Here is a 26,308-nt window from a genome sequence, read left to right on the forward strand (position 1 = left end):
AGCCAAAAATCTTCACGGGCAAAATGTGAAATGGGTGAGGGCTGGAGCGATCACACAAGATATTGCCAGGGTTGTTAGCACAGTTGACTAGATGCAGTGCCTATGTCGATTTAAGGGGAAAACTTCTAGATGCTACATGGGATTCAGGAATGCTAATATGTAAAGTATCTTAAGAGGTTACATCACAGTTATTCAGGAATTTAAAAACTCAGTGACTGTAAGAGATCTTTTCCTGGCTTCAAGTGACTTTGCTTAGAAACCTGTTAAGGCTTTTGATGTATGCCAAAATTTGCTAACATTGTGAAAAATAAAGGCTAAAAACCTGAAATAGCCTGTGTGGGCTGCTGTGCAAACAACACATTTGCTTACAAAGGCTGAAGAAAAACCCTATGTAGCTGTTCTGCACTATTCTTAGTACTTCCCTGACATGGCCTTACCAAATGATGCCTTATTGAAGCCAGTGATTGTACTTGGAATACCCATTTCCATGAGAAGCAAATCTTAATACAGAGTCTGAGAAATTAGGAAATATGACTACATGTTATAACTAAGAAGAGTTTAGCTGACATGAATTAAAACAATTTTTTGTTGAAATGCAGGTCTCCATGGGTTGATGCTCATTCCTGTTTCCCTCGAGCCTGTGTATTGGTAGAAAGTGGCATTGGAGTAGTCCACCAAAAAGGTTCTGACATGCTACATCCTCCTGTAATTTTGAAGGAAGTTTTCAGGAAGTCAATTGTTCAAATTTCTCACTGTACCTGATTAGTTTATGTGATGATTCAAAAGCATGGCTGAAGTGAATTTACCTTGGGATAGACTGAGGAATCCTCTGGACAGCTAGGTTTTCCCAGACATTTCAATGGGAAACTGTGTTGCACAACAACTGATGAAGCAAGCACGACAAGATGAATGCAAAACCATTGAATAGGGAGGGTAAGGGTCTTTAGACTATGTTACATGGGCTTAGCCAGACCCAGAAGAGGCAACAAAGGGCATGCATGTCAAGTTTCCAGATGATACCAGATGTGCTGTGTCAGGACTACCATTGAGGGCAACATGGACAGGGACCAACATGGAGCCCAGGAAATTCAACAAGGACAGATGTTGAGCCCAGCAGCTGGAAGGCAGGGCCCTGCAGAAGTGCAGGCTGGGGCTGGGAGTGCTGGGGTGCAGCACTGGGGGACAGCTCTGGGCACTGGTGGGCAGTGAACTGAACCGGAGCCATCTGTGTGCCATCCATGTGTTTGGGCAGTAATGAGGGCCAGCGGTGCCTGGGGTGGTGTGAGCAGGACATGGCTCCAAGAGCCAGGGGAGGGCAGGGACTGTCCCCTGTCTGGGTGCTGCCTCAAGTTTGGGTCCCGAGTACAGGAACGACACTGACAAACTGGTGGGAGGTGAGGGGAGACCATGGAGACGGTGGGGCTGGAGCTCTTGTCCTGCAAGAGAGGCTGCAGGGCCGGGGCTGGTTCAGCTGGGAAGAGGGGTGACTGGGGACACCCAACAGCGGCCGTGGTATGGACCGGAGGGGATGGAGGAGACGCAGCCGGGCTCTTCACAGGCATGCACGGCGGGAGGGTGAGAGGCAGCAGCACAGCTGAAACAGCAGAAATTCAGAGTGCCTCTAAGGAGGAAACGTTTTCCCCCACAAAGGACAGCCCAGCAGTGGAGCGGGGGCCCAGACAGCTTGTGCCATCTCCAGCCTTGGACGTTATCAAGTCCCAAGTGGATAAGGTCCTGAGCAGCCTGGTCTGAGCCCAGAGCTGGCTGTGCTTCGGGCAGGGCTTGGAGTGGAGACCTCCTGTGGTCCCCTCCCGAGTTATCTTGTAATCCTACGAACTGCAGCCCTCGGAGCACCCCAGCAGCTCCTGCACCTTTCTTACCTAAGAGAGCGAGGGTACCCTGCCACGGCCCTCCGCTATGGCAGGTTTTGTGGCAGAGAAGGACGGCAGGGCAGCCTGTGGCGGGCCGGGAGCCGCTTCATCTTCTGCAGATGCGTGTGAGTGGGCATCTTACCAACGCCTACGAATACCCGACGGAGGAGCCCGGCTCTTCTAGCGGTACTCAGCGACGGCGGCGAGGCGCTGGGCACGAGCTGAACCGCAGGAAAAGACACTTAAACTTTAGAAAGCACGTTTTTACCGGGGTGGAGGGTGGGGGGGTGAGGCACTTCAGCGGGCCGCCCGCAGGGGCGGCGGCACCCCCACCCCCGAGGACGCTCCAGCCCCAGCCGTCCCGTCCGGGGCCGACCCCGCTCCGGCTCGGGGGGTGGGACGGGCCGCCCACGGGGGGTGCCCGCGGGCCCTCCCCGCCCCTCCCCTGCCCTCCCGCGGCCGCGGCTCGCCTCCCTGCGCCCCGCCGGGGTGCCGAGGGGCCCGCTCAGCCCCGCCGCCCCCGCCGCCGCCGCCGCCGCCGCCCCGGGCTCGGCGCGGCCGCGCCCCCGCGCTCCCGGCCGCCGCGCCCGCCCGCCCCGCCGCAGCCAGCCCCGGCTCCCCCGGCGCGGAAGATGCTGCGGCTCTGCCTCCTCGCCGCGCACGGTAAGCGGCGGCGGCGGCGGCGGCGGCGGCGGCGGCGGCGGCGGCGGGGGACGCGCCGCGACGCCACCCGCCCGCCCGGGGCGCGGGGTGGGCGCTGCTGCGGGGTCGGCCGCGGGCCCCGGGCCGGCGGGGCCGTGACCGGGGGCTGGCTTTCTCCTTGCAGCTCTGCGGCTCGCCGGGGCGGCCTTGCTCTCCCCCGGGTCGTGCGCCTTTGAGGACAGCGCCTGCGGCTACGAGTGGGACTACGCGCATCTGCCCTGGGCGCTGCACGGGGAAGGTAAGAGCGCTGCCGCCCCCCGGCCGTGCTGCCGCCCCCCCCCCCCCCCCCCCACCGGTCGCTGCCGCTGCCGCTGCCCCCTGGGCGCTGCCGTCCCCCCGCGCCGGGCGCTGCCCGCAGCTCCGCTTTCCCGGGGAGACAGCCGCCGTCGGATCCCTCCCGTGCGCAGTTTCGGCCTCCGGGTGTCAGTCCCCTGACAACCGATCGGTCTGCAGGGGATGCGGGGAGGCGTCCGTTCCCCCTGCGCAGCCCCCAGGCGCGGGTCTCGCCGCAGGTTCCTGCAGGATGCCTCGGAAACCGCCTCCCTACTTCTTTCACTTTTTGCTGGGAAAAGCTGACTTTTATCAAACCTGCTGTTGGTAACTTGTCCTCTGCCTAGAAGAAACCCACCTGTCAAATTCCTATTAAGCTGCACTGTTGTTTTTTCTAAAAGTATATTTTGGGCTGTACTCCAGGGGTGCATGCATTTTCAGGGCAGGAGACGATCTTTGTGAAGAGTGTCCTTACAACATGTTCAGTGAAGACTTTTCTCCAGTTTGAGGTATCTACAGTTCAACAGGAAAAAAATAGGCTCTTAGTTTTTCAGAAGTTGCATTAGACTTCACTGAGACTGACTGCTGTTGCAAGAGGGAACAAAATCCATTCACTGTACAGAGTTTCCATGCAACTGTGACTCTTACTTGGTAAGTTTTTAGTGTAGGCTCCCGTTTTTGACAGAATCAATATGAACAAACCAAAGACTAAACAAACCCAAATACAATATGGTTATAACTGGGTAATAAAATAATTTAGTTTTAGTTATGTTTGGCCACAACATCATTCATAAAGTGAAAGTTGTGCTCACACAGTAAAAGGGACTATGAGTTTTCAAAGTTTTTAAGCTCTAAAAGAGGTGCCCAGAATAATGAAGAGGTGAGTACAGACAGAAATAGACACCCCTCACTACCCCCCATCAGTGCTCCATTCAAAGGTGGCTAGTCCAGTTTTGTTATTCCACTTGTTACTTCATTGATAATGAAGCTTTTTTTTTTTTTCCTGATTGATACCCAGTTCTCACATATGCAAAATAAGTCACCTGAATTGTTCATTTTTAGATTAATCATTAGGGTTTGAGAATATATAAAGAATGCTAACGTAGAAAAGGCTGTGAGGATGTCATGATTAAAACAATTGCTTTTTCTCTTCTTTTTTTTTTTTTTTTTAAATTTAAATATACATAGATTTTTTTTTTTAAGATACTGGTGGAAATTTAGTAACCATCTCTGCTTTCCCAGCTATGCCTCTTAACATCATGCCCTCTTAAGCCACCTGTCTTCGAAGCAGCACTTCCTCCTTGTGATTAACGGGGAGCCACATGGTAGTGGTATTGATTCAGGTCAAGGGACTGTGAAATGCTGGGAGAAATACCTGCAGAAACGGATGTGCATCACGTTGTGCACATCTGTGCCACGGTGCTTCAAGAAGCTGGGAAATTTGATCAGAGATTTGGATCAGCAGCAGCCTACTTTTTTTTTTTTTTTTTTTTTTTTTTTTGGCCCACAGAACACTATTTTTGTTGTTGTAGTTTGATTTTTCTATGTGACCATAAGCATACCAGTGGCTATACAGCTTCTGTCATTGTAGATCTTGTTTTCCGGAGATATATAACTGAACTTATACTCTGGGAGAATATGTGGTATACCAGCTCTCTTAAGAGGCATAGTTCTGTCAGCATTTCCATTATAAACATTTATTCTGCAGTCTGTAATTCAATCACTGTAAGTCGTTCCGTGCGAACATTTGGCATACAAGGTGTGCCTCCTCAGAAATACATTCATAGAATCATAACTAAATCTAGTTGAAAATAATTCATTCAAATCTGTGTAGCAGGTGTGCAAACCCAGTCTTCCTTAGATGCTCTTCTAGTCTTTTGTCTAGTAAAACCATGTTCCTTTTTGCAGCGCTGGACCCTGGTATTTGCAGGTCAGTATATGTACCTGTGGTGATTTACTGGGGCAGTGGAGGAAGTGAAGGATGGGAGTGGTGGCTTAGCTTTGAATTGTTCCACTTCTTGCATTGCTTCAAAATTGTTTTATTATTTTAAAATATGATTTGTAATATAGAGTTATATACAGCAAATCTCTTACAGGGATTATCTGACTTGCAGTGCAAGTTCTTTCATCTTATAAATCTCTCAGTAGTGTGGTGTTGTGCCAGACTGTCAAGATGATTTAAATATAACTAAAATCCTGCCCAGAAATTTCCACTCCATACTTGAAAGTTTTTTGCCTGGTTGCTAAGGAAGCCAATATCTTCTCAAGGGCCAGGCACAGAAAGGAAGTGTGAGGCTAAATTTTGCTTTTGTTTACAGCTATGCATTCCCACTTAAACCAATAGGTTTCTAAGGTCCAACTGCTTTTTTAAATGTCTCTGGCTTCTCTTGAGTATTCTGGTAGTTCTGGCATAAGAGATTTTTTTTGTGTTCAAGATGTCAGTAAAACTATTGTCAAGTGCAAAAGGAAGATCAAACCAGAATAGTCAATGCTGAAACAGATAGCTGTTTCACTCTTCACTGCTTTACTCAAGACTGGCAAATCAGGCCCTAATGAAGTGGGTGTTTGTAGGATATCAGCTACACAGGAAATAAATCAGTTGCTTTACTGTAATATCTGTGCGGTGGACCTGTGCTCCCATAAACTTCTGCTTCACTGAAACCCTCTGTAAGCCTCAAGCTCTCTCACATGGCTCTGAATTCAGGAATAGGACCTTCAAGTATAAACGTCAAGGTGCTCTTTTTAACTATCAGCTTTTTGAGTCAGTCATCTGCTAACTCAGTCTTTGCATTTTAGAATTGTGATGATTTTTAGCAGACAAACACCATGCAAAGAAAAATGTAAAATACAGAAACAGCCGAGGATGTAAATTTCTTGCGAGCTTACCTGTGGCTGAGAAGCACACCCAGCTGAGGTCATGGCCCAGGCTGGGTAAATACAGCATCATGCTTGAGGCAGCATGTTTCCTAATGTGCCAGTTCTGTTTTCAGTGTAAGCTGGTAAATCCCTTGCAAATGTGATGTGCTTTATGAAGTGGGTGTTTGTAGGATACCAGCTCCACAGGAAACACAGCAATGTGGTTGCTCAGGAAAAGGGCATCATCACGTAATCCTGGTTCTGAAATCTGATGAGCAACAGATGAATTTGTGTGTGATCAATGGACCAGTGATAAGATCTTCAAGCTTTAAGTGATTTGCTAGTGCACATAAACCAATTTGTCAATGGTCCATTTTAACTCGGAGGTGTAGGCTTGCTCCTATAAATATTTTTGCATTCATGATGCCTCTGAACAGATAATTTATTTTAAAAAAATCCAGGTACAGAATATAAGACAAAGATCAAACTCCTTGGACCCAACTAATGGATGAGAAATTCGGAAAGCAGATCTATATTCATCACTACTGTGGTATTTAGAGATAGTTGAGGAGCTTGAATACCATGTTGCTTACCACTAACACCAACAGGTATATTTAGCATGAGTTTATGCCCAGCTAAGTTGGGGCAGAAAGCTTCGCAGGTCTATAGTGGCCAGTTTCCACAAGAATTTACTTCTGCGTCAGCAATGTATGTGTTGCAAGGGAAGGACCTAGTTAATTCTAATACATATTGTCAAACTTTGTATGATAGGATTTCATCAAATAATCTTGAGATTTTGTTTAACCAAATTGTGCTTTTATTTCAGAGGACACGTGCTTTGTAAGTGTAAAAGAAACTTTAAAACAAAGGAAGATGCTGTATGTAACAGGCCGTAATCCTGAGTAGCGTAACAAATAAAGGCATGTAGACCCACTTGAAATGGCAGTAGGAAACACAGCCTTTCGTCAGTTGCAGCCATTCTGCAGGGTTGGATTTTGGCATTTTTAGCTTTCCTCCCAGCCCTGTCCAGCACAGAGGCAGCCATAACGTGACTGTAAGAACATCCTGCTCATAGCATTATTATAGATAAATTTCATTAGACACAATAACTATGGTACATCTTTTCTGTGACTCTGGACAATGTTTACATTTTTGCCAAGAATATCTGTACAGTGTTTTGTGTGCCTGTGTCTGTGGGTACGTTTTGTTCTCATTCTCCCTTCATTTTAACAAAGACCAGTTTAATCGAGCTACAAATAATGTGTATTTGGGCCGTCAGTTCAGATTTGCACTAATGGAGTTTGCTGTGCTGTATCTGCTTGCCTGGATTTAAGCATTAGATAAGAAATTTGTCTTACTACCCCTGCAAGTTACAGGGAAGAGAGGTTATTTATATTAGCAATGTGCTCCAAAAAGCAAGTGATCATTGTTAAATGTGCCCATGCACTGCCAGTTGCAGTGGACTTGAAGCTATTTTAGTAGTAGTGGCAAGGGGGTTTGTACACTTGTCTCCTTATCACCTTTGCTCTTCTGTGGAGCGTTGTCAAGCAACTTTCCATGTTGATCTTCTATAATGAGCTATGTGGCACTGAACTGCTAAAGCTGTAAGTGGTAGTTGATACAGCCATATGCATCTGGCTCTCATATGATCATTGGCACCTTTAAATGCATAGTTTCCTGTGTGTTGTTTTGCTTCTAAAATTCTGCAAGTGTGTATTACTTCAAATCTCATGTCTACTGGGACATATTTTAATAGTATGCATTTCAGAGTTCTTTAATAATGTTTTCTCTTTCTGCAGTATTCTGAGGGACACTCATCCTTAAAAAGAAATAGATTTCATTCAGAAGAGTGATGTAATAAATTACAATATATCTAAAAATAGTCTTCTCCTTAAAACATGCCTCCTTTTTGCTGCATTAGTCCAAGACTCTGATTCTGTGATACACTCAAGGTCAGGTAACAGGTTATGGTAAGGAGGTAAGGTAACAGGTTATGGTAAGGAGGTAAGCAAGCAACATCACTAAAAACAGCATCAGGAAACTGAAGTCTGTCTTTTGGGACATACTTATCATATAGCTACACTTTTAAATGGTTTTAAGATGGAAGATAATTTCAAGAGACAGGACAGCCATCCCAGGCCATCAGATAAGTCAGGCATGAGAGCAGCAGTGTAAGGAATCTCAAATCTAAACATGGCCTGCATACCATTTAAATAGATTGTATTTACAGCTGTGCCATATGACTTAAAACTGACCTCTTTTGACCTAAGCTTTCTCATCTTGAATGCCACATCATTTGGTTGTAATATGCAGAGCATGAAACAGGTAATCACTGGCGATCCTAAATTTTGTTGCACAGCAAGCACAGTTCATATCCAACGTGTGCTGCGTTGTGCTCAGTTACAAACCCACTGGCAGATAGATTGGCACATCTGTAGTCTCAGGTTTTTTTCCATCTAACTGCAGTACTTCCTGTACATAGGAAAGTAAGCCATTTGAAAATGTAAAAAAGGTATAACATTGCTGGCTTTGTACAACCCTAAGATGAGACAAGTGGTCTCATATGTTTGTGATAACTGTGTAGTTGGGAGCAAAATAAAGGGTAATTCATGGAGACTTGCACCGGCTTGTACCTACCTGCAGCAGAACCAGGCCGGCATACCACAATGCTCGCTTGCTGGCAAGGTTTTCAGCTGACAAATCCACCCTGCCGTGAGAGCGTATTGGTTTGGGTCTCCCAAACCTGTAGTCTGGACATCTCTGCACCGAATGCCATTTAATGGAACGGAGAAGCCATTAAAACTGGCACGTGGTCTATTTTGCCTTGACCTGATAATTAAAATGTTTGTCTTCCTGGCCAAAATAATTGCATTGGAGTGACAGCTGTCCTTCCCAATCACTCCCAGGGGAAAAAAAAAAGGCTGACTCTCACATACTTGTGGTACACTGAGACCTTCATCTCTGGTACCATTTCTCCTGTACACTCCACTTTGGCTACTGAGCCACTACTCTTGTGTTAGCAGCTCATTTATTCTTGCTATTTTCTTGTTCAGTCTGTCACCAACATCTTAATAGTACCATGTGTGAGTAACATTTAGCCTTGCTCCAGCCTCTCCCTTGTCTTGCTGATACCAGTAGGAAATCTGACATTTTTGCTTGCTCAGGTATTACTTCTGTCCTAGGCTTCTAGGCAATAGCATTTTTATTGAACTGTGCTCAAATTACAGTTATTAGCATACTTTTTGCTCATCTTCAGAGGCAGGCCTTGTGTAAAGAAAGACGGCCAAGAGCACTTTATGTTCATGGAGGGCCTCAGCAGCAGCTGCCTGTGCGTGACACTTTTGATAAGTCTTGGCTTTCCATTTGCAGCAGGAGAACAAACGAATCCTAAATTGTTATCGGTGAGTCACTGCGTGAGAGATGAGTTTCAAAGCATTCCTCTCCTCCACAGGACAGTAAAATTCTCAGAAGTGTATTTTCACATACAGCTGTTAGTGATTCAGTGCTTAGAGAGTCGACAAGCTATTTTAGTATATTTTACACTGAGCCATGGAGGCTGGCCACAAGAGAGGGACGATGGCTGCTATGAAATTCATTTTTACCGAATATACCTGCAACTCCTGACAATAGGCTGGACTTTGTTTTGCATGAAAACAACTGAAATTAGATAATTGCCACTAGAATTTGAAAAAAAATTTTAAAAGCTGTAGAAGGGCAAAAGGGTGTTTGAGAGTGGTGATGGAGGCTAAATCACCTCAGTCGAACAAGTAACTTGCATGTAACCCAGAAAAAAACTGATTCCCTCCAGGTAACAAGGTTTGTTACTCATTAGTAGGGTGAAGCAACTTGTATGATTCTCTGCCACTGATACAGCACTGTAAACCACACTTAGTAAAAATTATATTGCAGCTTCACATTTCAAAATGCTGCATGTTTACATGAAAAACTATCTGAGCATCTGTGTAGCAGCCACTCAATATGAGCCTTCAGCTTAACTGGGACATAAGCTGGGCTAGCTTTAACTTACAATGCAACTGCGCATGTTGGTTGCAGAGCCTACCCAGGGAGACTACGGTCACACCACTGCAGCTTGCACATGTACACAAGGTGACTCTATTCCCAGAGTCTGCTGGAAAGGCTGCAGGGATCTGGGCATGTCTCAGTCGAAAGCTGGAGGGTGAGGTATGGCTTCCTGCCTGAAATCACAGCTGCTGTGGCTGGCTGTGATGGAGACGGGTAGGGCCGTCAGGGTTAGTAAATCAGTCTAGCTTTGTACTGTTATCTTCTCCATTAATAGGAGGTTAAATAATACGTTTTCAGCTTCTGTTACAAACAGGACGAATACTGACCTTGCAAATATTGTCAAAGATTGCTAAAATACAAGTACAAACATGCAAAATCACTTGCTGAAAACAGCTAGAAATATTTTTGGTTTTCTGAAAAAATGAAAGACTTAAATGAATGGAATTAAAGTTTCTTTTTAGGAATTTCAGGGTGCATGCATGGTGTGAGTTTTTGTATAAGTAAAACTGCTGACAGGCAGTACTTTGTGGTCATTATGCTTATTACACTAAAAGTACAAGCATCTTGAAAATGAAGGGGAGAGCCAATCATTTGCCAGTTCATTTTTTTGGAGGGAAGGAATGGTGTTTTCAGCACTGTCAGTTTTCAGTATAAACTTCAGTTGAGATCTAACGTGGGTCAAGACCTGTAGTGAGGAAAAATAAGCTTGTGCTTGTGCTGAATGGTGACCACGGACACTTCAGAAGCATTTCTACTAGTAAAAAGACTTGTTCACCTTGCATATGGTACAGACAGTTGTAATAGAGTTGTAAGAGAATCAGCCTGAAAATGCCCTAACAGTCTTATTATATAGGATGCTATCAAGTGGAAATCTTTGAAAGCTTATTGAAAAAATAAGCCAAACCCAGCTACAATTAGTTGTCTTGTGTTCCCCCTTTTTTTTGTAGTTCTCCCATTATATTACCTTCAGAGACTTTTTCATACCCAGCCACCATGTGCAAGAGCAGTACAGGCAACACTGTAATTAGTTGACTGATTAAACTTATCAAATGGGGTTAAACCTCCTACTGTTACATCTGAAGAAAATATGCTTTAAAAAACAGGAGAGATTTTCCTTTAATCTTTCAGTTTTTACTGTCTTAATATTACTTCGTAGCAGTAATGTTACTGAAGGCCAGATAAAAAGACAGCATAGGCATCTAAGTAACTTCATACAATGCTTTTATTGCTTAGAAGCCTTTATATCATTTGGACATATTTTATTACCCCCATTTGAAAGAGTAGGCATCTTTTGGCCTGTCCTTCCCTGTGGTTCTAGGCAGCCAGAAATTCAAGTCTGATTATTATAGTCCTTCATACAATAATCAAGCCAAAGATTCCTACAATTTTACAGAACAATGTAGTGCCCATCACTTTATAAATGCTCTTTGATTAACAGAGTGTTTCTTACACATTATGTGGCTGTTCCTCCAACACATTTTCTTTTGACAAACGCGGCTTGAGATCAGTATGTTAGACAGCTCTCGTAGTCTGAGTAATTGTGTTGGTGTACTTTGAAGGTTGTTTTAAATAGATGTATTCTCTGATAAAGAATCAGCTACATGTTACTAACACTTTGCTCTGTTCTGAAAACCTTGCAAATCCTAGTATGAAAATATCCATGAATCATGGTAATTAGATTTCCATTTGAAATATCAGCCAAAGTCTTTTAGGAAATAGAGTCTTCAGTTTTCAAGTAGTGAACCATTAAAATACTTAAAGAGGATCTGTTGTGACTTAATGAGTTTCTTCAGATTTGGTAGGCCACAAACTCTATTTCTTATTAAAAATGCAGGAAGAGCTACAGAAATGGAAGGGCAAATTATAGCTGTCATATACAAAACCATAGTGAGATGCAAAGCTATCAAAGGAAGTAATTCTCCATTTTTCAGATTCTCTTTTTTTTGGTGTTACATCATAACAATCAATTAATTACTACTGTAAGACTGGTGCCTTGTCTAGCATTCATGGTTGAATAAAGGTTGAAGTAGGCTTCTGTGTGACAGTGGTGTCTAGGGAAATGCTATTGCATTCAACTTTGGAGCAGATCCATTTGTGGCAAAAAGTCATACCTGGAGGGTAAGGAAGCCAGACAGTCCTACCTGTTCTCTGAATAAGTAGAAGATTTCCCTTTTTTCTGATAATAACATTAAAGATCATGTTTTCATGCACTGTATCTAAGAGCAAAGTTTAGATTAACTGTGTAAACACTTCCCTTCAATAAAGCTCTAAGTGCTCCACAAAGCACTTTTTACTTGCGTTAGAAATCCTCAGCTGATGTATAGATGGGTAAACTAAATTGTCCAATGTCACTCTGTGATTCATTTGTAGATCTTGCAATGAAAATATATCTCCTTTCATAGACCTGTTTTATGTTTGCTGAACCATGTTTCTTCTAGCCTGGAACATGGTTTTTTGCTTTTCAGTAACTATCATGAACATGACTTGAGAAGCTCCATGAAGAAGGCTGGTGTCAGCAGGTGGGATAAGTATTCTGTCTGGAATAGGGAACTGTGAAATACAGAAAGGATGCAAACATCATTTGATTGGCTGTCTCTTCATTCCAGGGTTAGATAGTAAGGTTGGTGCCTGGCTATGAGAATCCAGGCTAGCCTCATATAGTCTTAGGTAGCTGTAAGGCAAAGTCAGTTCTGAGTTTAAACTCAGAAAGAGTGTTGGGTGTTAAGGACTTCATCTAGAAAATCTGAATGGAGGGAAATACAATAGGAAAATCTATTTTATTTTCCTTTAAAGAAAGGGGCATGTCCCCTCTCATAAAGGAGGTCAGAACTAATGAGCTTAACCAATGTGTTCTGTATTTAAAAATCTTTCTGAGGCAACAGTTGTTGTTGTTGTTATTGGGGTTTTTTTTACTATTGATATTTGCAAGACTATATTCTTTGAGGTGTAGTTGCTCTGGAAAGGCAAGGCAACTCATGTTGCTCATGGGGAAGGCAACATGAGTTGCAGCCAAGGTGTGGGTGACACAGGAATAGAGTTGTCCTGTGGCATGGCTGCTTCCTCACTGGATGTGTGCTGCAGGTGGACAGTAGAAATGCCCAAAGGCGTACTGAAAAACTGTTTTGAAAGGGGAAAAAATATAATTTGTCTCTTGCCTCTTTAGTGCTTAAAGGCACCTTAGCTGAGATCAGTTTAGAAATACGAAGTCTAGGCTTCTCTTGCTGGAGAACTAACTGGAAACTTAGCTTAGCTGAGGCTAAGCTGAGGCTGTAGCATTATAAGCAATAAGAAGCTGAAGAACAAGGAAAGAGGACTTCCAGTCTTAATATGAAACATTTTCAATACTTTTAGCACCTATTTACATTTCACATACCTGGAAGTTCTGTTTGGGTTTTTTTGTTTGTTTGACTTTGTGTACCTGTAAGATCCTTATAGAAAAGCTGTTGAAGTGTGGGCTGGATGAGCAGAGGTGAGGTGAGGATTGAAAACTGGCTGAATGATTGGGCCCAGACCTGAAGGTGGTGATCGCTGTAACAAAGTCTGGTTGGAGGCCAGTCACTGGTGGTGTACCCTAGGGGTCAATACTGGGTCCGATCCTGTTCAACATCCTTACTGATGACCTGGATGATGGGGTGGAGGATACTCTCAGCAAGTTTAATGATGATACAAAACTGAGAGGGGTGACTGATGCATGGGAGGGTCATGCTGGCCTCCAGAGATATGTCAGCAGGCTGGAGAAATGGGCTGACAGGAACCTCATGAAGTTCAACAAGGAGAAGTGCAAAGTCCTGCACCTGGGGAAGAACAACCCTGTGCCAGAACATACTCTGGGAGATGCCTATTTAGAAAGCAGCTTGGCAGAAAGGGACCTGGGGGTCCTGCTGGATACCACATTGAACATGAGCCAGCAATGTGCCCTTGTGACGAAGGTGGCTAATGGTGTCCTGGGCTGCATTAAGAGGAGTGTTGCCAGCAGGTCAAGAGAGGTGATCCTTCCCCTCTGTTCAGCACTAGTTAAACCCTCTCTGGGGCCTCCCCAGTATGAGAGAGATATGGACATACAGGAAAGAGCCCAATGAAGGCTCATGAAGATGATGAAGAGACTGGAGCATCTCTCCTATGAGGAAGGGCTGCAAGAGCCGGGACTGTTCAGCCTGGAGAAAAGAAGGCTCGAGTGGGATCTTGTATAAATAAATACCTGAAGGGAGGGTGCAAAGAGGATGGAGCCAAACTCTTTTCATTGGTGCCCAGTGACAAGATCAGAGGCAACAGCCACAAACTGAAACACAGGAGGTTCCCTCTGAACATCAAGAAACACTTATTCACTGTGAGGGTGGCTGGGAGGTGGTCGAGTGTCCATCCTTAGAGCTATTCAAAAGCCATCTGGACATGGTCCTGGGCAGCTGGCTCTAGGTGGCTCTGCTTGAGCAAAAGGGTTGGAGCAGAAGACCTCCAGAGGTCCCTTCCAACCTCAACCATCCTGTGATTCTGTGGTATCTTCATGTTTTTGACTGAAAGCTGAGAAAAGCCCTACTGCAGTGGTCTTTCAGAGAGATCTCAACCCACAATGAAGAATGTGAGAATTTCTAGTAATTTTTAAGGTAAGAATCAAACAGAGTAGTCACATGTATGTATACATGTCTGAGTCCATTTATGTGTATGTATAGATGAAATCTTTGCACCCTCATTCAAGAGAAGAAATGGGAGTTTGTTGTAGATCCCCTGTTAGATAAAGGATCTCTTAATTATTGTTAACAGGGTATGGAGAACTTGTTCCTTGCTGGTATTTTGGGGGCTCGATTATCATGTAGCTAAGGTTTTCTAATGCTTATGGTTGCAAGACTTCATGGGAAACAGAGAAACTAAGGTGTAGTACACTGATGCATTTTGCAAAAAGGTCTGTTCCTCACAATTTCCTACTTTTTTAGTAGTTTCCATTTGAAGACTTAATGTCTTTGGTGTGTGCTATGTTACACATGGTTGTTATCCTGAAGAAACTTTAGCAAAATAGTTCTGCTCCAGCTAATCACTCTTGGCAGATCATTCTGCAAATGAATGTCATTGACTGAAAGTACCATCTCACAGCTGTTTAGCCCAAGTGAGTTGAGTTCATTTAAGGCCATACAACAAAGTTGACAGTAATTGGCATCATTGTTTTGTGGAGTCAGCAGGGAGGTGGACAAATGAATGGATATGGACTCTGAGTTGCGCTCAGCTCATCAGAATAGGTTCAGGCAATTGATGAAACAGACCTAGATGTCTGTGCTGTCTGCCTTGCATCTGTTTGGGAAATAGAGGCCTTAATTCCCCCAAGCCATGTGTCCCCAAGCTGACTTGCAGTTCATTATCAGTATTTATTACTTTTGTCTGCTTTTAGCAAATCCCTTCTTCTCTCCTTTCCCCATATGCCAGGTGCCTAGTGTACAGAAAAGTGTATTTCCTGCCTTAAACATGTACACACTTGTGGTAAGCAGTCACAAAAGCTTCCAAGCTTTAAGCAGGGGCTGGAACCAGAAGACCAGAAGACTTGGAGACACATTTCCATGTGTCATGCCATGCTTCACAATCTTGCTGAGACCTTTTTTATCCCAGGAAAATCATGAGTACCCAAGCATCAGGTGATAGCCAATTTTGTCCTGTATGATTATGGCAGAACAACAGTGAGAATCTGTGGCAGAGCTGGGATAATGCTGTTGGTTTTATATCTTGCCTCTACTCTACAGTGAGTAATTTTCTGTTATAGAGCCCTACAGTTTGGTGCCATCCTTAAAAGCTCAGTAGAAAATTTACTCAATAGAGGCAGCAAGAAAATGAGGAGCTTTTAGTATGGCTCAGGCTTTGAGCCATAGCTTAAGCAGTAGTATACTCCCATAGCTGTGAACAAATTCAGAGCCTTCCCAGTAATCAGAAGATCCATGTTTCCTAAGTGTAAACTAATTTGTAATTGTTTAAATTCCTAAGTTCTCATAAAGGGAAGTAAAGGCTGCCTAGAGCGCTAGAGTACATACACATACACAAATGAAAACTGCAAATACAAGCATCCTGGTACCTGGATTTTAAAAGTGTGTCCAATATAGCAACAATAAATATGTTTAAGAAAACTGGATTTACTTGATTTTTTTCCCTTAGAGGTGTGCCTTGGAGACATGATAACATCCAGGGCACAAACAATGATAAAATCTATCAGTATGCAAAATAAAGTCTGCTTACAAGTCTCTGTCAGTACACTGGTATGCTTAGCACCTGCATCTGCAGTTGCATATTCAGCTTCACAGTACTTAATGTCAGCAAACCAGTTATTATCATCTTCATATATATCCTTGAAAACTTACATGTAGCTGTATGGATTCTTCATTTTAAGCTGTTGCTTATAGCATTTCAAGTAGGGTGATCTGTAATATTTTAAATATGCATACATATAGCTAGGCAATGCTAATCTGTGCTGTTGCTTTGTATAAGATTAGTTGAAGTTTAGTGACAAACAGGAGGAGTTCAAACACATGAATCTTTACTAGTTCCTATATAGTCATTGCTTTGCATTTTAATTCTTAGAAGGCCTTTTGCAGAGGGATTTCTTTGTGGCCAAGAATATTCTTGTGTGCTTAAGTGGAAACATGAGAGGATTTATACCAATACCAGATTGTTCTCTAAATATAGCCACTTCCAGTGCTTATTTTAAACTAAGTGTCAAACTGGAGAGTTATTAGGGCAGTAACTGTAGTTTGTTTGAAAAAGAAGAGAGAACTTTGCACAGTTAAGTTGTCATATATGGAAATAAGATGAGTGGTATGTGTAGTTTAGACCACAACATACAGGTAAAAAGCAAAGAGCTGTAAGCAGTGTTTGTTTTTATATGAAAAAGCACTCATGAATTTGGAGTAGACTTCACAGCTGCGGGGTGTTGAAGCCAAAAACAGAGTTACGTGATCAATCACCCCTTACTAGCAGAGAACTCCCAATTCCTGTGCTGGGTCAGCTAGATCTTTTTGTGTTAGTTAGCCTTTCCAGAGATGCTTAGCTTTTGTGCTGTTTCTTTTTGGTAGACCATTTTGTGTTTTCTGTTAGTTATGCATCTAGAAGGGAATTTCACTGCTACACCTTTAGTCAACCTGCAAGTTAGTCCACTATTCTTAAGAGAAATAAATAACTTAGCTGCTTACTGCAAGATTGCATGTGGCACCCACTTGTTGGCTTAGGTATCTCTGTTTGCTACTTGAGAGAGAGAGAGAGAGAGAGAAAGGAGAAGCTCCAATTGATGCCCAGAGCAGTAGAAGTTTCAATATTAGTCCATGGTTTGAAAATATTAAATGATTCTGTGAAAAGAGAAGAAAATACTTAATCTTTGAAACTTGCTGGAAAATGGAATTGTTGCCTGCTGGACATCTGTACTAGCTAAACCTCCCTCTTGAGGCCTTTTCTAATTTGGTGATTGTACCAACCTGGTGTGTATGACCTGTATTGTTCTGCAGCAAACTCCCTGAGAGGGAAGAGTGGCAGTCTGAAGGGTCCTTATAATAATGCATCGCTCTAGCCTAATAGAAGAAGGCAGCCTGTAAGGTCTTTTGGAGAGAGATGTTTGCAGGCTGTACCTGCACAGTGGATCTGTACATTTTACTGGCGACTCCACTGACATGTTGCCAAGGAGGATGCATGATGTGCAGGGGAAGTCTGCTGCAGGGTTTCTGTTAGTGCTCCTGTAGTCACTGTTAGCCACAGAACTCCCTGAAGGCTATAAGAAATACAGCCCTGCAAAGACATGGATGAGAGTCTAGAGTGACAGAGATTGTCTCAAGTCATGAAGGCACTAGATGGTTAGATCACAGTAAATCTGTTGAGAGATGTTGAAGGAGTCCAGGTCAAACAGGAATTGATATGCACCATGGAATTTTTATCCTGGAGTCATGGCTCTGCTTTTCAACCTCTTTAGCAATTCCAACATTTCATGGAGGTGAATTGTCAAACAACAAACCTTAAAATTTTCCCAGAAAGCTGACAGAATTATAAAAATTAGGAAATACTGAGCCCTCTATCCCAACTGCTTCTGCTGCCCATCATCTGTAGCTGATTAATAACAGCTTCATGTCAGCAACATGTCTGCAAGCACCCATAGCCAAAGAGCAATAAGCTGTGAGGGAGGATGGACCTGCTCTGTGACAACTTCAGTAAGCATCAGAAACGAGCATTAGATGGGTTGTTCAGCTTCAGACTGTTATTCTGGAGGTGAGGACATCAACTTATTCCATGGTCAGATTTAAATCAAACTGATTACAAAGGTATTAGTCCAAATAATTGACTTTGCTGTTATCTTCAGTGATGACATATTTTTAGTTTTCAACTAACTAATTAAATTAATTGATTTTGAAATACCAACTGTAATGAAGTACTCTGTACTAATTGCTTTATCCTCCTATCCCACCAACTTATTCCACAACTGCATTCATATTTAATATCATAGAATTGTAGAATGCTTTGGGTTGGAAGGAATCTTCAGAGATCAGTTCTACCCCACCTGCCATGGGCAGGGACATCTTTCACTAGATTAGGTTGCTCAAAGCCCCATCCAACCTGACCTTGAACATTTCCAGGGATGGGGCATCCACAGCCTCTCTGGGCAACCTGTTCCAGTGTCTCACCACCCTCATCGTAAATAGTTTCTTCCTTGTGTCCAACCTAAATCTACCCTCTTTCAGTTTAAAACCACTGTTCCTTGTCCTGTCACTGGAGGCCCTAGTAAAAAGTCTCTCTCCATCTTTCTTACAAGACCCCCTCATACATTGAAGGCTGCAGTAAGGTTTCCCTGGAACCTTCTCTTCTCCAGGCTGAACAACCCCAACTCTCTCAGTCTGTCCTCGAAGGAGAGGTGCTCCAGCCCCCTCTGATAATTTTCATGGCCCTCCTCTGGACCTGTTCTAACAGGTCCATGTCTTTCTTGTGCTGGGGACCCAGAACTGGACACAGTACTCTAGGTGGGGTCTCACCAGAGTGGAGTAGAGGGGCAGAATCAGCTCCCTTGACCTGCTGGCCATGCTTCTTTTGATGCACCCCAGGATATGGTTGGCTTTCTGGGCTGTGAGTGCACATTGCTGGCTCAGGTCCATCTTTTCATCCACCAGTACCCCCAAGTCCTTCTCTGCAGGGCTGCTCTCAATCCCTTCATCCCCCAGTCTGTACTGATACCGGGGGTTGCCCTGACCCCAGTGCAGGACCTTGCACTTGGCCTTGTTGGACTTCATGAGGTTTGCACAGGCCCACCTCTCAAGCCTGTCAAGGTCCCTCTGGATGGCATCCTTTCCCTCAAGTGAATCAATGGCACCACTTACCTTGGTGTCATCTGCAAACTTGCTGAAGGTGCACTCAATCCCACTGTCTATGTCATTGACGAAGATATTAAATAGTATTGATCCCGGTATGGACCCTTGAGGCATACAACTCATTACTGGTTTCCATTTGGACATTGAGCTGTTGACTGTAACTCTTTGGATGTGGGCATCCGGCTAATTGCTTATCCATTGAGTCATCCATCCATCAAATCCATATCCCTCATATCAAAGATTGTTATCAATATCTGAGAATTTTCTGAGGTTAACAAATGGCTGGTAGTTTTGAATATCATAATTAATATTTGACTCATCTTGACCAGGCTCTGAATTTTTGAACCTCATCTTTATATTCAGCTATGCTACCATGTTTCTTTCATAGCTGGCATAGAAATATACTAGAACAGGTCTGTCTGATGAGTACAGTTTGGTTGCAGTGGAATTTGCTTTCTGTTTGTTTACATACTTCATTATTAGGATTATGTCTGTTCGCATGATCTGTTGCCCAGGTTTCCATATGTGGTAATTCTATGGCAACACTTGTACTAAGACACAATATGACTATATACAAACTAAAAGCAAAGTTTCAGGTCTCCTGGAGCAGAAAGTATACTTTTCCTTTTCAATTAATGTTTATTAAAAGGCCCCCCTGAGGCTGAATTCTAGCACCTAACTCTGAGCTGTTGTGGAAGGGCATTAAAAAAGATGAGGTGTAATTTTATTTGACAATTCAAGCCATGGTGCTACAATGGGAATCTCCTTCATCATTGCTTCTGCAGAATAAATAATAATGTTAACTGGACACTGTCATGAGATAAACCAGTTTGGTTTATCTCACATTTGTTTTGATATAACCAGGAACTCCCACAAGAAGGGTAAGCATCTTGAAAAAGTGGCCCACAGTTGCTTTTGAATAAGAAAGACTTACTAAACTATTTCATTGTCCCATCAAATGTCTATCTACACTTCTTCCCTGAAAAGAAAGGATATAAATTGCAGAGGGAAAATGTGCCCAGAAGGAAATTTTGATGTTATGGAATTTTGGATGTCCTGGAGATTGAGCAAATGAGTAAAGCAGGTAATGAGCCTGACAAAAGACAGTGCACTTAAGCAGTGTGTGGGTCACACCAGCAATAGCAAGCCTGTGCACAGTGTTCTGTAGGTGAGTTCTTGATGGGGAGTGTCTTCATCAGTTTTAACCACGAAAATTAGTCAGTAGGGAATTCACATGTCTGCCTCAGATCCTGCACCGGAGGACTCCTTTCCTGTCCCAGTAAGGTTGCCAGCTGCTTCTTGTGACACATTTCCTCCATGCCAAAGAACCAATGTTAGGTGCAGCAGGTTTTGGTAGTTGCCAGCCTTCTGCCTGTCACTGACCTGCCCATCTGCAGGCTTCTACCGTATAGTTATTTCTCATCATCTGGCAGGCAGCCACAGGTTTTGCTTAATATAAGAGATAATTTAGCTTGTGCTTATAATTTCTATCCAATGGTCCATTGGCAGTCCCTCAGGCCATGATTAAACAAACTTTTAGTTGATATCATTTTCTTTCCACTTTCATATCTGATGCAGAATTTAAGCCCTCATATACTGCTGAATTACTTACGGAGGGAGATACAAAGAAGTAACTCAGGTTTGTTCTCTCATGAAATAGCTGGGCAGAGGTTGAGCTACCCAGTTAGATCTGTTTTCAGTAAGGCTCTGTGGGTTTAATCTTCTCCTGACTGGGCTGCACATGGCACAGAGATGTAGAGGAGGAAAGCACATTTAAAATTTGTTGTATGCTTCCACTGCTGGAATCAGTCTATATTCTCCTGAAACAGCTTGGTTCATGGGTCTGAGAACAGCTGGGAAACAGAGCCATTTTCCTCCCCAGAGGGTTGCAAGGACAACCACGGGCATTTCTTGAGGCCAGTTTCCTGACTGTGAGTACTCCTGTACTTTGCCTCAAGAGTCGGAAGCATAACAAAGAAACAATTCCTTTATTTGCAAAATGTACAAGAAATTGCAGGCTTTGATTTCTTTTTTAAAGCAGATTTTTAAACAGCATGGATAAAAAAACCCTGTGGAAAAGAAAATAAAATAGAGCACTTTTTTAAAAACAAGGAAATAACCACATATATGAATATCCCTGTTTGGTTGCTTTCTTTGTGTTGCATGCTGTATCCCTTGCTCTCTAAAGCATTGTGTGCTTTTTTGCTTCTTAAAAATATACAGAAAACTTATTTACGTATTTGCACGATGTATTCTATTGATCCCCCCCTTCATTACCGTTTTTCTTTTTTAAATGAAAAAATAAAATCTATATAGCAAAGTTCTGGTTTGCAGTGATCTTGTGAAATTACATTTTCCTAAATTTTGAATGTGAAGATTTTTGGCCTTAGATGGTTGTTGTATACTAGGTCAGCTTGGATCAGCTTCTTAGTAGCGTTAGAGACCAGACTTTTGAAGACTGGTGTGTGAGACCTTATGTTTTCCTCCCTCAGAGCACTGTAGTTATAGGAATACTGGCTCAAAACTTCGGGTTATTTCAGTATCATGCATTGAAAAGTTGTCTCTTTTTTTTTCCAAGTTCCCAACAGTCATAAATATTTCCCTTGTTTTCCAAGATAAAACTTGGCAAGAAGCTACTCTTGTGGCCTAGTTTACTCTCAGCTTTTGAGGTGTGGAGGAGGAGCAGCAGCAGCTTTGGGAGTTTCACCCTCTGTGTGCTGTGGAAATGGGTCTTTCTCCTGCTCCACAGTAAAGGGAGAGGCTGGGCACCATGTCAGAAAGTTGCACTGATAACATGTTTCATGGCAAATATCTCTTGTGTGTGAGTTGTGGAGCAGCTGTCAATGCTATTTGAGTTTATAGCTTCGAGCAGAGGCTGGAAAAGATAATCCTTCACCTTGACTTTTAAAAGATGGGCAGCATATGTGTGAAATTTGAACCCAAAATAAAGGTTGTGGAGCTAGTCTAATCACTTGTTAACATTTAATATGGAGTTAATTGCCTCTGTAATCCCAAAGATGCCCACTGATACTTCTTGGGCAAGTACAACTGCAAATTTCTTCCGTAAACAACAAGCTTTCTCTGCAGGCATCACAAGTTTCTAACTCTGCAGGGTAACAGGCAAAACTGGTGGGATCAGCTGCCGCGACAATTTGAGACTTGAAAAATCCATCTCTTGACACCAGAAATGAAGCAGTGAGTCAGTGCCAGTGGCCAGCCAGGCACGCCAGGACTCCAGCCGGCGCTGCCGAGTGGGGAGGGCGGCCTGTGGGAGCGCTCCCGTGCGCTCGGTGCGAGCTCCTGGCTCCGATTTCCCCCCAAAGGCTGCATGTTTGCAGAAAATACTTTTCCATTAGAGAATTCACTGTTCCTGGGGAAACTGTAAACACACAGAAAATGTGTTGGGACCAGTGCTCAACGTGTTCATTGACACTGTATGAACTTTGGTAGCACCTTTGAGCGTTCCAGCATTTGCCGTGTCTCAAATAACTTCTGAACTGTACTTTGTGGCAAATAATACGGCACTAAAAGGCTTTCTCAGAAAAACTGGACAAGGATTGTTTTTAGAAAGACCACACAAAGCTTGGCAGATAGAGCAAAGTTATTTCTGCAGGGTTTATTTTCTGCATAGTTTCTTTTTATTTAGAATAAGTACGAGGCACATGCTGCTCAGTTGGGCTCATCTGTTGACACAGTTGATAACCACAACCAGCTCAGGCAGTCCTCCGCGCTGAAAAATGGGAGCAGGGACTGGGAGGGCACAGGGGGGAGGATCTCAGTGTGCTTGTTTTACATTTAGTTCTTCTGTGAGCGTCCATCTACAACCACTGTTGGGTACTAACAGCCAGCTGGGAGGACGCGGGGTTGGATCTGCTGGGGCCTTCGGGGGTCCTTTGATTACATTCTGAGCAATAAATCGGGGCACACATTTGCAAGGGAACCATTACCAGTGGGTAGTGTTAAGTGCCTGGTGAGATTTGGCAGCCCAAGTGCACTAAGGTAAGTTAATCTAAATGGTGTTTTACGGATTTACCTAAACTTCATTAACTTCCGTGTGATCACGCTAGGATATTTAGGATGTAAAGAAGGTAGAATGAGGCCTAACAGCCTTAATAATCTGTTAGGGAGGAAAAAAAGTAAATCTAATGAGTGCCCAAAAACTCTATTACTTTGGAAAGTTTTGACAAGCTTTTACTTACTTTGGCAGTGAAATGGGAGTCAGTGAGGATATCCTGAAGGAAACAGTGTCATGAACTGGCACGGTCAGATTGACAGATTTTTTCCAATGACCAGTTTATATCTCAAGCGCTGTTTCTGTCTTGATAAATGTGACTTACAGCTCAACCCGGGTATGCTAAATGCCCTTGCAAGCAAATGCCTGGGGGTAATACTGGATATTCCCTGGAATGACACTGCAGTAAGTGCTAAAATTTGCCAGAACTTTCACTAGCTTTGGACTTCGAAAGTTATCTAGAAAAAAATTGAAACATTTGGGGCCTGTGTTAAGAATAAAGTCTGAACATCTGCAATGACAAGTGTCCCTGGGCAGCTGGGGAGCATGTGAAGGGGCAGCCTGAAGGAATTCGTTTGTTGACCATTGCCTAGCAAGGGGAAGCAGAGAGGCCACCACGGCATGACAGACACATGAAGAGTGGATGGGGCCAGACAGATGGCAGAGCCCTGTGCATATTCTGGGTGACATCCAATGGCCTGAATGAATTCAGATGTATAATGTGGTTCACTGACTTGGACTCAGTCCCAAAGAAGAATTTGACTGGCTGTTTTAATTAAAAATTTTAAAAAACCCCGGGGAAGCTAAAATGTATCAAAACTCTGTTGATTACAGACAGCAATTAGATACCTTGTAGAAAGCAAAATACTGGTCCCTAAATCTCCTAAATGCCTAAACATTCATAACATTCATTGGCATCCGTTTCTTCCTGTTTCCTTAGACTGGAGTTTGCACAAAGAGGTGTCTTTTGCTTTTGATAACAAGTGATCCTTACAAACGTAATTCTGGGTAGTCCAAATGTCTTGCTTGGAGCTGGCTCTGCAGCTGAATCTCCTTCCAGTGGTACTAGAGACTGCAACTACTGAGGCGGAGGGGACGGAGCCACTGGGCATCAGCCCCTCTCCACAGGGGCCCACAGCATCCTGTAAAATGCTTTGGGATCTTCTGAATTTTGAGACCAGTGGTAAATTTATCAATGTGCAATTTTCTATAATCCCTGTAAAAACTGGAAAGTCATTCTGGGGTTAATAAGTACATGCAAGTTTCTGGGGAAAAAAACAGAACAAGCTTTCATTCCTGCCTTTTGATTTGTAGCATTTTGTATTTTTAAAATTATCCACTCAACAAAAAGGGATAGAGAGTAACAATTGAAGAAGAAAAACCAAAGCTCAGAGTAGTCTTGATAGGTTGAATTCCAGGCTTCCTGGGCTATGAAATTAACCTTTTGTTTAATTTTGCCAGTTTTAACAGTTTCTGTTTAAGGGTACTCAGCCAGAAGTCAATCATTGAACGTCTGTCAAAAGGAGCTCCCTTGCAGGAGTAGCATTATGACCAGAGCCCCTGTGCTCAACTCCTGATGGATGCACTCTACCATACGTATACTGTGAAGTGTACTTTCTGCATAAAGGGAAGAGACAGGAAGCTGGATGCATTATACTTGAATGAAAAATCATTTGGCAAATATCTCTGAACATAGCGCATTCAATACCTGATGAATGTGACAGTACAACAGGTTATACTTAAAGCTCAGATGGCAAATGTAGATTTCAGGATTAAATGTACAACTACTTTCTATTCCCCTAAAATGTGTGTGAGATGTTCTAGATACTATGGTTATCTAACTTGGGGCTATTTTGATAAACCCTTGAAAAACCGCATTCTCCAATTTTGTGGATTTTGGCTCAGTCTGTGTGTACACACTCATACACAACCTCAGTTGCTACCAGCCGCCTGCCAGGCAGGAATGATGTACAGGACTGCAAGCCTAGAAGCATCCCTAGAAAATTGAAGCTGCCAGTGTTGACCTTTGAAGTGGCTAACTGCCGGATGCAGTTTTGCAGAGCTCCAGGAAACATTAGGCATGGTCCTGGTGGTTGTGATGTTCGGCATCAATAGATGTGTTCCTTGGCTGCAGGTTTTGTGGTTGCAGATGCTGAATCTTCACCACTGCATGTTCCTGGTCCAGGATGAAGCTTGCTGGGGCAGAAGATGAGTCACTGCGGCTGCTTTCTTGCTTAGAGTGGATTACTTGAGAGCGGCCATTGAGTAAACACAGCAGCAGCTAATGAGCTGCCACAGCAGCAGTGGGTAATAAACAAGTTACTAGACAGTGACCTCCAACAGCTTGTGGAAACTGATAGTGTGACTTGGCTGACTCCCTCAGGTGACCTTCTACCACATTACTGCTAGCACCTGTCAGGATCTGACTAGCTCACCTGTAAGCACTTTCTGTAGCCAGCTATTTCAGGACATAAATATGTACTTTGTCTGTTAGCAGGTCTGTTCGTATCTTGTGACGTGAGATCACTGACCAGCCCACCATTAGCCTGCCAGTCATCCTAGTAATAGAGGTATAAAAAAAAGAGGATAAAACCACCAAGCTTACGGAAAGCAGTAAACTGAACTCATGGGAGTTCAATTTCTGAAGCCAGTGAAACCAAATAAATATTTCAAGTATTTTTTCAGTCTGTGTAGGACCTAGGGCTCAGGTGAGTATCAGAGTAAGTGTAATTTATGTAGGCCAAGCACATTTATAACTTTCCTTAGAGGGACAAGGCTTGTGGGCAAAGGTTACATATTATTAGTTGATCTGATGTAGCTGGGAGAGACAGACAAGTGTTCAGGCAGATGTGCTGGTTTTCAGGGTAATGCAGTAGGCTAAGTGATTTGGCAGATGCAGAGAGAGCAGATCCATGCAGTAGAAAAGTTTTGCATTTATAATCTTTCACTGCGTGCATCCCTGTGATTTGCAGATGCACTCCAGACGGCTACCGGTTGAGGTTTTTTTCTTTCCCCAAGGGCAGTGTTGCAGCCTGGCCCAGGACCCCCCTGCACACTGTGACCCTGCTCCCTCGTGCACCTAAGCCAAGTCTTGCTGGGCAGACTTTTGTTCCTGCTCGCGCCAGCTCTGAGGCTCACTTGTCCTCTCCCTCCTGGGGCCGCTGCTTGCTGTGAGCAGAGTCTTTCCACTTCCCTGGCTGAGTGCAGGTTTGCTTCAGAATTTTGCTTAGATGGTGAGCAACATGGGCTTTTAGTTTAACCCC

The 26,308-nt window shown here is 43.5% G+C and overlaps 1 protein-coding gene across 1 annotated transcript in view; it reads left to right on the plus strand.

Annotated features, from left to right (window-relative positions):
* Nucleotides 1-1,990: 1,990 nt before the first annotated feature.
* Nucleotides 1,991-26,308, plus strand: part of MAMDC2 (MAM domain containing 2) — a 63,871-nt gene continuing 39,553 nt past the window's right edge. The window contains exons 1-2 of the mRNA XM_049795744.1: nt 1,991-2,057; nt 2,698-2,811. Coding sequence (XP_049651701.1) covers nt 1,991-2,057; nt 2,698-2,811 — 181 coding nt within the window. The remainder of the gene's footprint in view (nt 2,058-2,697; nt 2,812-26,308) is intronic.

Source organism: Accipiter gentilis, chromosome Z, assembly GCF_929443795.1.
Source record: "Accipiter gentilis chromosome Z, bAccGen1.1, whole genome shotgun sequence".
Classification (NCBI taxonomy): Eukaryota; Metazoa; Chordata; class Aves; order Accipitriformes; family Accipitridae; genus Astur; species Astur gentilis.